The 17265-nt window shown below is 39.2% G+C and overlaps 4 protein-coding genes across 5 annotated transcripts; 1 reads left to right on the top strand and 3 right to left on the bottom strand.

Moving 5' to 3' along the window:
• The first annotated feature begins 921 nt into the window (after window positions 1-921).
• LOC140793571 (serine carboxypeptidase-like) lies at window positions 922-5648 on the top strand. Of its 2 annotated transcripts, XM_073145108.1 has the most exons (10): window positions 922-1287; window positions 1440-1608; window positions 2799-2918; window positions 3735-3878; window positions 3958-4108; window positions 4489-4577; window positions 4661-4919; window positions 5029-5162; window positions 5300-5434; window positions 5505-5648. In XM_073145108.1, the coding sequence occupies exons 1-9, from the start codon at window positions 977-979 to the stop codon at window positions 5426-5428; spliced, it is 1506 nt and encodes a 501-aa protein (XP_073001209.1). In that variant the 5' UTR covers window positions 922-976; the 3' UTR covers window positions 5429-5434; window positions 5505-5648. The 2 variants fall into 2 exon arrangements, with proteins under 2 accessions (XP_073001209.1, XP_073001208.1); XM_073145107.1 differs by having other exon boundaries at window positions 5300-5648.
• LOC140793572 (uncharacterized) lies at window positions 5637-6573 on the bottom strand. The gene is made up of 2 exons (XM_073145109.1): window positions 6282-6573; window positions 5637-6187 (listed from the first exon to the last, which is right to left on the bottom strand). Exons 1-2 carry the CDS (start codon window positions 6474-6476, stop codon window positions 5885-5887), a joined length of 498 nt encoding a protein of 165 aa, XP_073001210.1. The 5' UTR covers window positions 6477-6573; the 3' UTR covers window positions 5637-5884.
• Window positions 6574-6915: 342 nt separating this feature from the next.
• LOC140794377 (very-long-chain aldehyde decarbonylase GL1-10-like) lies at window positions 6916-8945 on the bottom strand. Its single transcript, XM_073146388.1, has 5 exons — window positions 8616-8945; window positions 8181-8503; window positions 7222-7369; window positions 7087-7119; window positions 6916-6993 (listed from the first exon to the last, which is right to left on the bottom strand). Exons 1-5 carry the CDS (start codon window positions 8943-8945, stop codon window positions 6916-6918), a joined length of 912 nt encoding a protein of 303 aa, XP_073002489.1.
• A 2737-nt stretch (window positions 8946-11682) lies between these two features.
• On the bottom strand, window positions 11683-14144 carry LOC140794376 (very-long-chain aldehyde decarbonylase GL1-10-like). Its single transcript, XM_073146387.1, has 3 exons — window positions 13935-14144; window positions 11962-12081; window positions 11683-11757 (listed from the first exon to the last, which is right to left on the bottom strand). Exons 1-3 carry the CDS (start codon window positions 14142-14144, stop codon window positions 11683-11685), a joined length of 405 nt encoding a protein of 134 aa, XP_073002488.1.
• Between the last annotated feature and the right edge of the window lie 3121 nt (window positions 14145-17265).

The following is a 17265-nucleotide window of genomic DNA, read 5'->3' as shown; positions in this document are numbered from 1 at the left end:
AGCACTGGAACACAAGGATTTCGATGATACTTTGCATTGATGTTGAGATCTCCCCTCTGGATCTAAATCACTATTATTGTAGTCATTTAAGAGATTTTACAACTTATTTAATGCTCTTTTCTGTATGTGCTAGAAAGTGGCTGGAGCTTTAACTTATTGCCTATTTTTATATAGGCTTGGCATATTAATCCCCTTGACTGTAGGAAATTTCTAAACATCGTTATGTTAGTTAGTCATTGGAATCACACTATCAATTTTAGGTTCCAGACTGTTTGCTCTTATTTTAAATGAAAGAATTAGAACAAAGTGAAGATAAAATACTTCTTTAGGAGATCAATATATATATATATATATATATATATACACCAAGGAAAATGTGCATATGAAAAAAACTAATAATTCAGTGGATTTTAAAGTAATTATTCCTAATTTTATTCAAAGAACAACGAACAAGAAGAACATTTAATGTGAATTTTCTACCCGTGGTAAAAGTTATAATAATAAGGATAGGGTTAATTTTTGTATATTTATATATTTATATGTGACATAGATTTTTTTTTCCCCTTAATTAAATTTAAGTATTTTTTTCATATGTTGTACTTTTGTCTTTAACTACCACATTGTTCTCCTACTGCCACGTCACCATTCTTGCTCCTCTAAAAATCTCCCTTGCACGCATACATTTCTTCATACTTCCACTCTTTTCTCTCTAGATCGGGATCGGATTTTGAAAGGCTGCCTCGCGGTCCACCAACTCATCGTACCGTCAAATGTTCTGTTGACCAATAATATGTCTCCACGGTTTTAAACTCCTCCATCGAGCTTGGAGAGGATCCATTCTCCAAGTTAAAATGGGTGCCTTTTTCTTTTTTTGTCCCCACCACGTCCGCCCCCTCTCTATAATATCCCCTCTTTCTCTGCCTTCTTCTCTCCGCTTCTCTTTCTTCTCTTTTTCTCCTCCTTCTCCAAGGCAACGATGGGACGCCTCTCGCTTCTTCTACCTCTCCTCCTCTTCTCCTCTATCGCGTCGTCTTCCCTCACTCCCGATGACCTCCGCCTCCCTTCCTATGCGAGTTTCCCATATACCAACGCCCAGAAGCTTATCCGAGCCCTTAATCTTTTCCCCAAGGACGCTTCTCCCGAACCTATCTCCGCAACCCCCGATATTTCCGAGAATAGGATCGTGGAGAGGAGCTTTGCTTTCCCATCCATCGCAAATGGAACTTCCGTTGAGGACCTCGGCCACCACGCCGGTTACTACAGCCTGCCGCATACCCATGATGCTAGGTTAGGTTTTCGCCAATTTTCTCTGTTGGATCTTCCAAATTGACGATTTTGATTTCTGGGTTTTGTCTGAAATTTGGAAATTTTACGTTCTCGTAATGATTGGGGTCTTAAAAATTGGATTTTGATGAGAAGTGGATGTTGATTTTTTGTAGGATGTTCTACTTCTTCTTTGAATCGCGCCATAGCAAGAAGGATCCGGTTGTCATTTGGTTGACGGGAGGGCCAGGGTGCAGCAGTGAGTTGGCTCTTTTCTATGAGAATGGGCCTTTCAGTATAGAGGATAACATGTCCCTTGCGTGGAATAATTTTGGTTGGGACCAGGTACAAGACTTCCCTTTTATTATTGTTACTGAAATGGACATTGCTATATTGATATAAATCCATGCATATAATCACGATTGATGTTACTCTACCTATTTATTAGAAATGCAAAAGATTTCTTTTCCCCGAGTCAGAATTTTTGGCATTCTATTTGTTTTTCTTCTTATTCTTGTGGTTTCTTTTTTGTTTTTGCTAGGATCATTCTTATTCTTGTGGTTCCTAAATTTTTTTTGATGTCAGATATTTCTTTTGAATTTTTTTGGTGTCAGATGTTTGTCAGGTTTTTGCAGTTTGTGTTTTGCTAGTCTTTATAAGGTAAGGTGGACCAGGGTAGCTACCTTCCGGTTTCACAAACAAAAAGGGGACCAGACTAGGGACTTAAGGAACGGTGTTATGAAATAGTAGTAGCTGTCGGATTGCAAATAGCTTTTCCAGGAGTGAAGCCGAAATAGTGTTTGTTGGTGCTTCTAGAGACATTACAGTTGGTTAGGTTGCCCAGCGATTTAACTTGAACAATGATCAAAGGCTTTGGTCATGTCTTTTCATTATCAGTATTTGAGCTTTTTGCGTTTTTTTTTTTTTTTTTTTTTTTTTTTTGCGGGGGGGAGGGGGACCATTCTTTGATGTTATTCTTCAGATTGGTTTTTTTTTCCCATGAAAATTGAAGATTGCATCAGGCTGAGCTACGCAATGGGTTTCCTAGGTTTGTGTTTATGTATTATAATAGGCATTATTCGTGCTAGTCCTGAGCCCTGACTTGACATGAGGTGTGGTGACAGAAATATTGTGCACATGAAGTGAAACTGAATAAGTTGATTACAGAAGAAGCTTTGAGGTTTTCCATAAATTTTGACTCATAAGTCATGACTTATTCCTCATTACACCATGCATTAATTAACAAGCAATTGTCTCGTATTACATATATCAGTTCTATCTGAAGTACTATTTCTCTGGGAATTGTCTTAGTTGTTCTGCCACCATCTTCTTTCTCTGATTGAATATTTTCTTTCTCTATGGATCAGATGTAATGTGTTCAAGCATGTGGGCTAACATAACAGTTTTATTCTTTCTTTTTCCTTAAATGTTTATAGATACGTAGATGTAATCTTTGGAAAGATGCTTTTTTACGGCTCAGCTATTTTCTTGTTACTGGCACTTGTTACAAAATCCTGCCTATATAAATTCTGCAGGCATCAAACCTGATTTATGTTGATCAGCCAACTGGAACTGGTTTTAGTTATAGTTCAGATAGGCGTGATATCCGTCACAATGAGAAGGGTGTCAGCGATGACCTGTATGATTTCCTGCAGGTATACTGTTTATAAGGCTTATTATTCCCTTTTGTCCAATAATATGGTAGTTCCAGTGCATTACGCCGTAATTATCGTTGTATCTATAAAATGCAAGTCTTATTCACAGTTATTTTTGGTCAAGAAATAGTTAATTGCTTGTGAAATGTTGAACTAACCATCTTTTTTGATTTGCATGATTTATCTTTGGAAAATGTTCAATAATACTGTTCTTGCTTGTCATTTGACATCTGAAGCCAAAATTTATACTAATTTTATGTGTTTTAGGCTCAATCCTTCTAATGTGATTTTGATTATGTAGTCCACAAAATTTGTGGTTGTAAATTTCTGTTGATAAAGCTGATGACGTAACATTTTTGACTGTTTAACTTCTTACAGAAGATCGAGAAGTGTTAAACTAAAACAGTTGGAAAATTTCAAGCATATGTTTTTTGTGATGCTATCCACCTGGATCTCTCTTGTAATCTTTTCAATCACCAATTATAAGAATTCTATGCATTTCTGTTGTTAACTGAGGCACTGGCTTTTCATTGTCATTTTTCTTTCCTTTCCGGTACTATAAATGGAAGCTACTCTGAGCATACTGCATAATCTTTGCTGGAAAATGACTGTACAATTAATTTATAATATGCAGATTTGCTTTAGAAAGTGAGGCTGTAATTTAAATGTTTGATGCATATTCTTTTGATCAAACAGTGGTTCCTCAGTGTCAAATTCTCCCCTATATCTATATTAGAACAACTATTTTCCGAAAGTTGATAGAAACACAGCAAATTTTATTCTCTTTAATCCTCGTACTCTGTTTGGTGTTTGCAGGCCTTCTTTTCTGCACACCCAGAATACGTGAACAATGATTTTTACATAACTGGAGAATCATATGCTGGGCACTACATTCCTGCTTTTGCAAGTCGGGTGCACCAAGGAAACAAAGCCAACGAAGGCATACACATAAATCTTAAGGTGATTTTAATATTCTTAACTTATAAACCATAATCTGTATTCCTTTTGAGTTGATTGTAAACATTTTTTGGTTATGCAGGGCTTTGCCATTGGCAATGGACTTACTGATCCAGCAATACAATACAAAGCGTATACTGATTATGCACTGGATATGAAAATAATTAGTGAATCTGACTACAAAAGAATTAACAAGTATTATCCAGCCTGCGAACTCGCCATTAAACTTTGTGGTAATTGACATTGCAATTCTTGTTTCCTGTTGTTTTACATGTCCTAGATTCCTTTTTTAAGTTCTCTAGGAAATGTCAGGTTGATTGTAATGTTGACAGTAGTGCTTTATTGTTTGCTTAGCATTTTCAACCTCCTGCCCCTTGTTGATGAACTGCACCAGGCTTCATTTGTGTCTTGTCTGTTGAATTCCTTTCCTGTTAGCATTTAAAAAACCCCTCAAAATCTCCAGTCCTTTCCTCTTTCAATAGAAGCTAAGAGAAAGGATAAAATATTTGCATTGTGCGGGCAAGCCACCATAACTTGTATACATTATGTTTCAAGGTTTCCAATATTCTTGATGCGCCTCAGTAAGTATATTAATATTACTTCTACATTGCAGGCACCTCAGGAACTGTATCTTGCTTGGCTTCATTATTAGTTTGCAATACAATTTTCAATTCAATCATGAAGATAGCTGGAACGACAAATGTATGAGGGAGTACAGATGGACTCTTTTCCATTTTTCACACATTTGCTTTGAAATTCTCACTTTTGCTATGCTCTTTCTGCAGTATTATGATATTAGGAAGCAATGCGTGGGGAGCCTCTGTTATGATTTCTCAAACATGGAGAAGTTCCTCAACTTACAATCCGTTCGACAGACCCTTGGAGTTGGAGATATCGACTTTGTTTCATGCAGCCCTACCGTGTATCAGGCCATGCTTACAGATTGGATGAGGAATCTTGAAGTCGGTATCCCTGCTCTTCTTGAGGATGGCATCCATCTTCTGGTCTATGCTGGGGAATACGATCTCATATGCAACTGGCTTGGTAAGCCATATGCTAATTCAACTTTTAGTTGATTAGTCAGGATGTACCAAAAATTCACTATTTTCATTTGCCTCTCTCTCTCTCTCTTCCACTTGATTTGCATGGACAGGAAATTCACGATGGGTACACTCCATGGAATGGTCTGACCAGCAAGAATTCGTCTCCTCGGATGAAATGCCATTTTTGGTGGATGGAGAAAAGGCTGGAGTTTTGAAAAGCCATGGACCTCTCAGTTTCTTGAAGGTCCCAATTATTCTCCCTACTCTCATCAGCATGAATTCATAAATTATGAAACATTTTTTTAATCCTATCAAGTTGATTAACTTGATATCAAACCCCTTTAAGCTGGAAGTTGAACTGAAAGTGTTGATCTCCATCAGGTTGACAACGCGGGTCACATGGTTCCGATGGATCAACCGAAGGCCGCATTGGAGATGTTGAAGAGGTGGACTCAGGGAAAGCTTGCCAAAAAAAATTCTGAACCAGAAGGGCTTGATCGTGAAATCTGAGTGCAAGTTAAGTTTGATATATCCTCATGTTGTTTATACGGATTAAGAGCAGCTGCATTTTTATCTTTTTATGCAGGTTTATAAGTCCTGTTGCCTTAAAAAGGATCCTTCTACTGAAGCGTTACCCATGTAATTTTCGGACATCTAAGCATGTTCCACTGCTGTCATATGCAGGACTAATTAAAGTATATAATGATTTAAGACCTACTTTTGCTTCTAACTAGTCTTGTCTCCCATCAAAATCAAATTTAAATAACAAGGATACATGGTGCGAATCATCAGGAAGATTCACTTGCAATTCCATTTCATAAAATTATATATACTAGTAAGTCAACTTTTAGGAGTAAATCATGTGGGTGTTCGTTCTTCTATGGAATCCTCTGCAGCATTTCGTCGAGCAAGTGGAAGGCACCATAGCGATGCCCAAAAATGGCTGTTTTTCGTGTCTCGTTTCTTCTACCTCCGCCCACTTGAAGCACTGACCCCATAGATACCCCTCAGCGTCTCGATCACGGGTCTAAATCCCGTACGCAGGGGCTGCACCGCCACCACCCGGAGGTGCTCGGCGTTGCCCTTCGCGGACGCTTTCAGCGTCATCTTGCACATCTCCCCTTCCAATACCTCGGCAGCCTTCTCCGCGGCGAATCGATGGGCCCCAAAGAATCCCAACAGCTCATCGGCGGAGCAGCCCATGAGCACGCGCGCCATCCTATCGAAGCACGCTACCACGATCACCTTGTCCGCCGTGGCGATCGACAGCTACAGAATTAGAATACGATCACGAATAAGAATAAGCACAAGAAAAAGGAGAAAGAGAAGCGAGAGGGTTTGGGGTTTGGGGTTTGTTTGGTACGAGGAGGCGGTAGAGACGCTTGGAGGAAGGGGAGGAGGTCTTATGGATGCAAACGGGGCAGGGGACATCGCCCTCTGGGAGGGTTCGCTCGCAAAGAGAGCAAGCGCGGTAAGAGAAGTCGAAGGTATCCGCTGATAGAATAGTGCAGAAGGGAGGACTCCATGGATTGTTCGCGGTCAAGCTGGCCGTTGCCATTTTGGCCGTCGGATTCGCAATGAACAGTGATTAAAGAGGCGCCTGCCGCAAGGTTTTATTTTGGAGGTCCTCTTTCTTCGTACAAAAGCCCCTATGAATGTTAGGTATTGCATTTTGGTCCTTTTTAAGGCATTCCATAGGGGGTCGGGTCGGGTCGGAGTGCAAACCTAAGGGGCGGCCAGGATTTTTAAACGTGATTAACTGCGAGATTCGCGGATCCGATACGGACGTTGGTGTCAAGACCTAGGAATTGGAATAGATACTATTCGGATTCGGGTGGGTCCGGTCTCTATCCTGGAGATATAGAAGGTACCTTCATGTAGTTAAATTTACTCGTTTATATATGATACACAGTATAGCAACATATATAGCAACACGTTCAGACTCGCAAATAAATGAAGAAACTATTGGAATGCAGCAGCTGAAAGAAATCTGAAGCCTAGTCGGACTTGTCGTCGTCGAAATCCGTAGCATTAAATTCTCCATTTTGGCCAGTACTTCTCCATTGCTCCAATAACTGTTACAATTATTTTCTTATCATATCTCAATGTATTCAGAATAAAGAGCATGCAAGTGATCAATCTACAAGAACAAAAGGATCCAGAGCTACCTTTGTTTGGCGTGCCTTGTGATATCTGTAGCCCTGCAGAGAAGATTTATAGAGATAAAAAAAGAAACATTTAATGTCAGCATATATACATATGTTATTCTTTCAAATAATTGTGAATAATATAAACTTATATACCTTGTTAGTTCCATATATGTAATCACAGTATGTGAAGATAGTAGCAAAGTTGCTACGGGTCTGGCCTCCAATGTAATGATGGTAGTCATGGTATTCTGGTCCTCCATAGAAGGGGATATACTTCAAGGGATTCAGAGGGAAATCATAACTGTAGGATAACAAATATATCATTCTTTGCTTTGATATATAGTTCTGTAAAGAGATCCTTACATAATTACTATTCAAAACTTTTCAACTATCATAATTGTCATTGTATTGTTTCAAGTATTATAATTATTGCCAATATTATTAAAATTTTAAAAGAAATTTATTCCGTCAGTTAAATATATCTATTCGTGATTGGAACTAAACTTAGATTTAAATTAAAAACTATTTTGCTCTTATATAAATTACTTAAAATAATTTAAAAGCTACTGAGTGGTACTGATATCACTGTGCAAGATATAAAATTAAAAATTATTTTGCTCTTATATAAATTACTTAAAATAATTTAAAAGCTACTAAGTGGTACTGATATCACTGTGCAAGATATAAAATTAAAGCTCGTACGTCATTTCTGAAAGCTATCAGTACCGACGCCTACTTTTTTTTTTAATTGGTTAATTTTACAATTGACCAGCATTCAGTGCGACCTCACTGGTCCAGCCTAGTCGGATAGTATTGTCTTGATGCACGTAATCAGAGTCAACGCATCTCAGAAACCCAATCTTTCGATGATGATGAGCAGATCAAAGCCAGTTATGGAGGACGTAGGTGCTATATATATATATATATATATATATATATAGCACGTAACTGACTGATCGTCTCTGAATATTTACAAAGAAAACCATATATTTAAAAAGATCTTTTACGTAAGATCTATGACGACCTGACTGTGTGAAGATCGAAGATGATTAATTAGCTCTTTGTCCAGTTCAGCTTAGAAATAATATATATATATATATAGATGTACCCACCCACAATGATTATCGATGGCCTCGACCTGGCGGATAATGGTCCAGATGAAGAAGGTGATGATGTGGCCGGGGGCGAGAACCGGGCCGACGATGGTCGGAATGCCGTGCAAGAGGATCTCCAACCAGTGTGCATGAGCCACCGCGAACCCGAACGGCGCCGTTAACTCGTGGTGGACGTGGTGGATGTTCTCGTACGCCCACTTCCCATGCATGAACCTATGGAGCCAATAGCTCACGTAGTCCTCAGCTAAGACGTACACAACCAGCTGCGCCACCATCTCACCCGTCGACGGCAGTGGCAATCCGGTTCTTATCCCCGTAAGCTGCATGCATGCCATCAAAAATTTAGATCTAAATGGATATAAAGTAGCTGATTCTTTCTTTCCATTAAAAGTTGTGTTTTGGTAAGAGCTTTCAATATATATATAATTTAACCTTCATGATGGGATAGGAGACGAGTAGCAGCGGGCTGAGGGCGAGGACGAAGGTGGTGACGACGCGCTTGTAGCATTGGAAGATGGAAGCAGGAGGATGGCGAACCTTGGGCTGGATTTTGTAGCTGGCAATGGAGGAGGGATGGAAGAGCTCGAGGAAGGTCAGGGGAAGAGGAGCCAAAGTGTAAGCGATCAAGAGGCAGAACAAATTGTGGAAGAATAGGATGTAATCCGGCATTCGAGCGGAGTAGTGGAACCACACCGCCTCGGAAGTCGTGAGGCTCCTCCCGAGAGCCGCCTCCGCTTCCGCCATGCTCGCGTATGGCAGCATCATGTTCGTAAACTTTTCCTTATTTCCTTTTCTAGAAAAGACCCTGGGTTTGTTCGGAATTTACTTGTCTTTCGATCGTATGCGGTGAGAATGAGAGAGGAAAGATTGAGGTATTATAGAATTTATAGGGGTTGGAGAGGATAAGACTACAAGACCAGAGAGTGTTTACTGTTCATTGATTACGACGATCAACCGATGGCATTACTATGGGCGACGACGGTTGGATTGTAAATTAAAGCGGGAAGGAAAGATTTTTGTCGTCTAAGTGGTAGCGTTTAGGTTCGGATCCAAACATTGACATCTTGGATTCGGATCCGATCTACATTGGAGAGCCATTGATTTTGCTACCCGTGAAGAAGCCGCCCATGGTTGAAGTGTGGCTCAAATTCAGTCTTGCCGTGAGCGTTCGAACATATTTTTCCAAAAAAAATTGTGCCTTGCAGGCGTTCAAACGACCCATAGGTGTTCGAACGACCTCTCACGCTCCACGTAAGAGTTCTACCGGCGTTTGAATTGGCCCTGCGGATGTTCAAAAGCCTGGCAAAATTTTTAATTAAAATATTTAAGTTTTTGGGTTTGGTATGGGTATTTTATATGAGTAAGATATTTAAAGAGGAGAGTCACTGTAGTTTAGAGTGATTAGAGTTAAAAACTCTTTGTATTTAGTGATTTGTATAGTAGATTAAAGATTACTCAGTCTATGAATATAGGCACTTCGTCGAATCATATAAATTCTGTCTTTCTCTTTTCTCTTTATAGTTTGCATTTATTTAGAGTTTTTATTTGCAATTAATTTGGGTAATAAAAAATCTCTACAACTAGCAATTTGAAGGATTTCACTTTCGCTACCTTTCCCCAATTAGCGTTTAGCACAACAGCCCAAACTTAAACCAGAAGTCTCGAACCCCCAAACCCCACTTCGTTAATGCGTATCAGGCTATCACTTCACAGTGGATTCACGTCAGTCCCAGCAGCATCGCGTTCGTAATTAAACCTTTCTCGAAATTTACTCGTCTTCGATCGTATGCGGTGAGAATGGAGATAAAAGAATTTATAGTGGTGGCTAGGTTCGGATCCAAAGCTGACATCTTGGATCCGGGTCGGATCTAGCTAGGATTGAGAGAGCCATTAGTTTTGCCACCTGTGAGGCCGGCCACCATGCACGGCTAGTTGACTCCAAATCTGACCAGAAATCTCGAACCCTCTTCGTTAATGCCTCTCACTTCAGAGTTGATTCACGTCAGTCTCACCCTCACCAGCTATGGTCTGCATGCAACACTTGGAAAGAAGCAATGAACCCGGCGTTATCAAAGTATATGCACATGCAATGACCAAACGTTTTATTTCGTGCAGCCTGCACAGACGTTGACTCGCTACTAACCAATTAAATTCTTTGGTTAGAAGGAGCAAATCTAGTCAACTTTCCAATTGACTCAACAACTTAGATAGATTCATAAACATATATAGAAGCATAAATGATTCCTAATCTCATAAAGGCGGTTGGTTCAAGATGTTTATTTTGATAAAGAAGACTTCAACCCTTACGACCCAGTCCTTAAAAACCAGCTGGTGGTCTATCTCGAAAACAACATGACTAAGTCAACCCTAAAAGCACAGAAGTATCACAGCTTGTAAACTAAGCAAAAGTATCAATTTTAAACTCTTGTTCCTTTCACACAAATTAAATGGAACTTGAGAGCCATTAAAAGCTTTCAACTCTCGTGGAAGAGAAGAAGAATACTTTTAACTCAAATTCTCTCTCTATCTTTCTCCAACTCGTGGACCTCTTTCGTCTGTAGTTAATTTGCTATGGAGTTTTATTAGTAACTAGGATTATACCAGTGCAAGACAGTTCTTGTATTTTGAGAGACCGACGTCCACTGTTCCAGAAATAATTGGTGGAGGACGAATTAGTCTTAAGGAGATAGTGTCCAACACTAGACTCGACTATTCAGAATTTTATATTATGTAATCTGTAAGTTTATTTAATTCATTTTAATCGAATTATTTGTGACTTTTTGTAATCAGATTGTAACATCCAACATCATTAATATATATATCTTATGTTTGACAAACAGTTACCTCAGACCTTAGAATTGTAATATACTCCATGTGTCATGTGTGTCAGAAATGGTTTGAAATCGAAAAAGATCTAATGAAGCAAGTGATTCGATCGACAGAGGTTAGAACTATGTTTCAGCTCTTGGCTACCATTCCCTTGCTTATGGACAAGTTTGTGGTTATTTTATTTTTTTTTTCCTTACAAAAGGCTGCAACCTTGTTTCATTGAGATATAGAATAGTTAATCTCCATCATAGATTAACCCTGCATTCAGATCACAATACAAGATATCACCAGCATAGTATATCAACCCCCCTCCAAACCACCATCAAAAGCAAACAGAACAAAGAACAGCACCATACAAACAAGAAGAGAGTCGAACGCATCCACCTATCACAAGCATACAATTACAAACTAAAACTGCCTCGACAAAGAGGGCTTACAAGTCCAACAAATTAATAAAAGAAAGTTTTAAAGCAACACAGAGGAATCAAGATAAAACTATATTTCATTTCACATGGCAACATCACATTCCCAAAGCGCCGAGCCTAGCAGTCATCCAAAATCACTGGGTTCTCCACGCCTTCGTCGTGCACTTGCTGCTTCGCTTTTTGCTGCTCTTTCACATTGAAGAAGAAAATTATTGGAATGCAGTAGCTGAAACCAAATTTGAGGCCTAGTCGGACTTCTCGTCGTCGAAATCCGTAGCATTAAATTCTCCATTTTGGCCAGTACTTCTCCATTGCTCCAACTGTTACAATTATTTTCTTATCATATCTCAATGTATTCAGAATAAAGAGCATGCGAGTGATCAATCTACAAGAACAAAAGGATCCAGAGCTACCTTTACTTGGCGTGCCTTGTGATATATAGATATGACAAAGAAACTTTTAATGTCAGCATACATACATATGTTATTCTTTCAAATAATTGTGAATAATATAAACTTATTTACCTTGTTAGTTCCATATAAGTAATCACAGTATGTGAAGATAGAAGCATAGTTGCTTTGGCTCTGGCCTCCAATGTAATGATGGTAGTCATGGTATTCTGGTCCTCCATAGAAGGGGATATACTTCAAGGGATTCAGAGGGAAATCATAACTGTAGGATAACAAATATATCATTCTTTGCTTTGATACATTGTTCTTTGAAGAGATTTTTTATATAATTATTATTCAAACAACTACCATAATTGTCATTGTATTCTTTAAAATATTACAATTGTCACCAAAATTATTGAGCTCTTTTAAAAATATCATTATGTCGGCTAAATCTATCTTAAATTATTATTAAAACTAACTTTAGAGTAAGAAAATACTATTTTTTCTCATATAAAACTGCTTAAAATAGTTTGAAATCTATCTAATGTTACTAATATCATTGTATAAGAAATAAAATATTAGTTTATGCAAGGCAAAAATTATTGGTAAAATCAATCAGAAATATTAGTTATATACATATATTAGTTAATTTTAACAATCGTCAATCAGTCATAAATATTCTTCAAAAACCAACTATAATGCCAAGTCTACAAGAGTCAAAATTTTCAATAATACTTATAATATTTTAGTGCTTCACACACTCGCACAAATATATTTACCTCTAAATGGACAACTCTCTTATCATACATATATATATATATATATGATTGATGCTAGAAAAAGAGTTGAAAAAGAAATTAAATTATCCCATGCATGCTAGGGAGTGGGGGAGTTGGCAACTATTAATGATTTTGAGTACTCCAAGCCTTAAATTCTAGACAGCTAGCTATTGTCATTTAACACTAGGAAGCATTTAATTACATGAATGAATCTGCAATCGGACAGTATCCAAATGGAGTGCCTTAATATAGAAAGATAAAGGAATAAAGATTGTTCGAAAGCTACTATTCCTGATACCTGAAAGAAAAGAAGGATCTCGATTCTTGAACCAATGGTATTTTATAATTTAATTATTATTTATTATAATAATAAATTTTAATGTGATGTGTTATTATAAAAAAAAATATTTACTTAGTTTTATATGCTAAATTAAAAAAAATTAAACACAATTAAATTACAAAGACTTCTAATACCAACCTATGTATTTCGATTGTAAACTAATAATAGCTTCTATGTTCGCATTTAGTGTCTAGTCGGTTCGAGCGCACCGTCGGATGCGCACTAATGTATCGAGTGCATTTGATGATTTTTTATGTGTGCTTGAAATTGAAGACTGATGAGCAGGATCAAAATAAGTCTATGGATGAATCAACTTATACAAAATTTTAATCCTTACCGTGAGAGATGAGCAGATTAGACTCAGAAATACTAACATCTAGATAGTTCCCAAGTTTTACTATTTTAGTGTTTATCTGATTGAATCAAACTAAGCTGGCATGGGCGACCATAGCTTATGGTCAAGTTGGTGGTCCTTTCTGAGGTCAGGAAGTGATGTGTTGGATATATCTATAGGTCGAACCTGATCGTCTAGGAATATTTACAAATAAAACCCTTTTTCTTTTACATCCTATCATTCTAATTTCTAAACTATATATACTGTCATGATCAAATCAGACAAAGTACTCTAAATTAATTGCTTTAGCGGGACTTAAATGAGATAAATTAAAAGTTCGATTTGTAAACAGCACAGCCATAATCTCTAATTAAGGATTTGAGTGGAGGAAATATTTTGCAACAAACCTGATTACTATTTAGTAGGTAAAAAGTGGAATGCAATATATTGAGTGATTTTATTTCTCTACAATCAATTATTATTATTATTATTTGTATTAAAACTAATATGTATAAATATATAATCATAGTAGTAGTGTACCCACCCTTTATGAATATCGACGGTCTCGAACCGGCGGAGTATGATCCAGATGCAGAAGGTGATGGTGTGGCCGGGGGCGATGGCCGGGCCGACGATGGTCGGAATGTCAAACAAGAGGATCTCTGCCTAGTGTCCATAGGCCATTGAGGAAGGCCACGGGGAGAGGAGCCAAAGTGTAAGCGATCAAAAGGCAGAGGAAACTGTGGAAGAATAGGATGTAATCCGGCATTCGCGCGGAGTAGTGGAACCAGACCGGCTCGAAAGTCCTGAGGCTCCTCCCGAGAGCCGCCTCCGCTTCCGCCGTGCTCGCGTATGGCAGCATCGTTGAAACATCCACTTCCAAATTCGCATGTTTCTCACGTGGAGAATTTTCACGTGATTCTCACGTCACCGTCAGTGAAATAATCTCATGAATTATCTGAATAAGTCAAGAAGTACCATAATAATATAACAAATAATCCATAATTATAATATCACAGGTCTCAACAAGCCTCTAGAAATACAAATCCAACACAAATTTTTAAACATAAATATCCTCGTAGGGGCTAAGTCCAACTAAAAATAGTAGAATAAACAAATACTAAAATAGATGAATGAATCTGCTACTCCTCGATATCCGCATCCTCCATAATCAGCTCTGAAATATTTCCACCAAAATGGCAGTGAGCACGAGGCCCACCAAGTAAAATCCACTAATAATTTAAGAATATTATATGATAAATAATAATGCAAACTCAACATGTCAGAGAAAGTGTACATTATGGTCTTTAATAACTTACATCATTTTAGCTCTTTTTACATAGAAATCCACACAGAAGTCGAGTCATAATGACATATCTCACAAAGCACCATAAAATCAAGGGGAACTAGTTATCTAGCGGTAATATCGCTCATACATGCCCGGCGACGCTGCATATGACCGGTTGTCTGTGGCCATCAGACTAAGGACCCTAGTCGTAGACCCATCATCACTGCTCTAGTAATCATCGCTCAGAGCGGAATCATCACATGCGGTGGTTAAGAGCACACAGCTCGATAGACGCCCTGACCCCGCGTCCTCGGTAATCACCTGAATGCTCCACCAGCTACCGACCTCAGGTGTAGACCACTAATATAAAATATATACTACACTCTACCCTTAATCCTAGGTTGAGCGAGTAAAATGGGCAGTGCCTAGTTGAGATTTGACTAATAATGATACGTGCACGTGGTGCCATGATCTCTATTATTCATTTAACATAATCATCAAATAATCAGTATTATAACAAGTATAGAGTCTATCGTATATGTGCGTTAAGTGATAAATAATGCAAGTAAGAATTGACACGTAATTAAATGCAAGAATAAAATATCATGTAATTTTTACAAGTAATAAACGACATTAGATTAAAACAAATAAGAAATGACATAAGTATGCATTTTCGTAGACTATTATAGAATTCTTCTCGCCTGGGATATTTCTGGAATCCGTCTTACTCCCTTAATCAGTCGGCTCTTCTTGAATTTCAAGATCCTTCCGGCACAATAACAAATCTAATAATTTATAAATAAAATAAACATAAGATTAATGGACTTAGAAACTAACTATCTTGTTGTATAAATGTAAGTTTGATTTTCTAGGTCCGAGATATTATTTGTCTTAATTAAAAATAATAAAGGTCATTTAGAGTCGTTCACATTGTAAGTGTGAAGATAATTAAAAAGACTAATAAATTTAAATACCTATTTTGATTTTGTATAATTCCTAATTTTATTAATAACATGGTTGAGAAAATTATAATAATTACAATTTATGTAGCTAACATAATTTAAGAAAAATAACAGACTCATAATAAATTAGTCTAGGGTTAAAATGTTAAAGGTTGGGTTGAGCTCAAGGCCTAGCAAATTAGGTGAGAGAGAGAGAGTGGGCTACAGATCTACCTGCAGCCCACTGGACTAGAGATAGTGGACTGGGCTCAAGGGCCCAGTCCAACAGAATGAGGAGGTGGGCTGCACCGCAGCCCAACAAGTTCTAATGTGCTCTAGACTGGCCCAGTCCAGCAAGGTGAGATGGTGGACTGGGCTCCAAAGCCCATCCAAACAGAATGAGGAGGTGGGCTATGGGCCTACCGTAGCCCACCAGAAACTAAGGGAGTGGACTAGGCTCCAGAGCCCAGTCCACCGAGACCTTAGAGAGGGTCTGAGGACTTGGGTTGCAGCGCAGCCCACGCCACAGCCCAGAAGAGTGGTGCAGGTTGGCCCAACCCCCACCTTCTCCTCGTCTCCTCGCTAGAGAAGAAGAACCAGAGGAGAAAGGGTGTTGCTGCCGGTGATCCCCGTCACCGGCAGCCCCCAGCTCCGGCAACTCCTCCCCAAGTCGACTAGGTCGACTTAGGTGCAGGAGTGCCCAGAACCTCCGACCAGTGTGGCTGGAGGGGAAGAGTTGAGGAACTCCATGGCCGTCGGCCATGGAGCTTCCGACTCACTGCTAGGTGGGCTCGAAGCCCTCATCACGGGTACCTACCTCTTCCAAGTGAAGAGGTGGGTTAATTGAGGCTGACGAGTGAGGCCACCACCGCCGGTGGTGGCCGCTTGCGCCAAGGAAACCCAGTGGTGGGAGGCGACATGGCATCGCCTCCCTCGCGCCCCGTGGGTATCCAATTTGGGTACACACAGCAAGGGGTTGAAGCGGGGAAACTTCCCGGACCGATGGGTGGTTGACCTGAGGCCGCCGATCGGCAAATTTCTCGGTGAAGGGCAGACATAAATAAATTCCTAATTACACATGATTAATAAGCTATTTTCAAATTAAACTAAAGAGGGGATGGAGGCTAACCCGAGGATCGAGGTGAGGGGTTTTGGTTGGCTGTCGACGCTCCGGTGACTCGTTGCCCGCGACGAAAACTTCGACGACTCGGGAGAGAAAAGAGAGGAAGGTAGAATGAGAGAGAGAGATGAATTTTGAAGAGTGAAACCAACCTAGAAGGTGAGAGGGGAGGGGGTTTAAATAGGGTGAGGCCGAGAGGGCAGCGGAGTGGAGTTAGCTCCACTCCGGCGCACTCCTCTCCCACCTCTTGTAACCAACTGCGCTGCGGTTAGAGTGCACGCGCATGGCGCGTGTGCTAATTATTTTTTTTTAATTTAAAATAAACGGGTGTTACAATCGTGTTCGTAAACTTTTCCTTAATATTTTCTAGAAAAGCCCTTGGGTTCGTTCGGAATTTACTTGTCTTTCGATCGAATGCGGTGAGAATGAGATGAGGTATTATAGTATTTACAGGGGTGGGAGAGGATAAGACTACAAGACTAGTGAGTGTTAACTGTTCATTGATTCGGGCGATCGACCAATGGCGTTACTGTGGGCGACGACGGTTGGATTGCAAATTAAAGCGGGAAGGAAAGATTTTTGTCGTCTAAGTGGTAGCGTTTAGGTTCGGATCCAAACATGACATCTGGATTCG

The sequence above is a fragment of the Typha latifolia genome, chromosome 8 (assembly GCF_019914945.1).
Source record: "Typha latifolia isolate L0001 chromosome 8, TyphaL0001v2, whole genome shotgun sequence".
NCBI lineage: Eukaryota > Viridiplantae > Streptophyta > Magnoliopsida > Poales > Typhaceae > Typha > Typha latifolia.
Note: the sequence above shows the minus strand (reverse complement) of the source record. Positions and strands in the feature narration are given on the sequence as shown.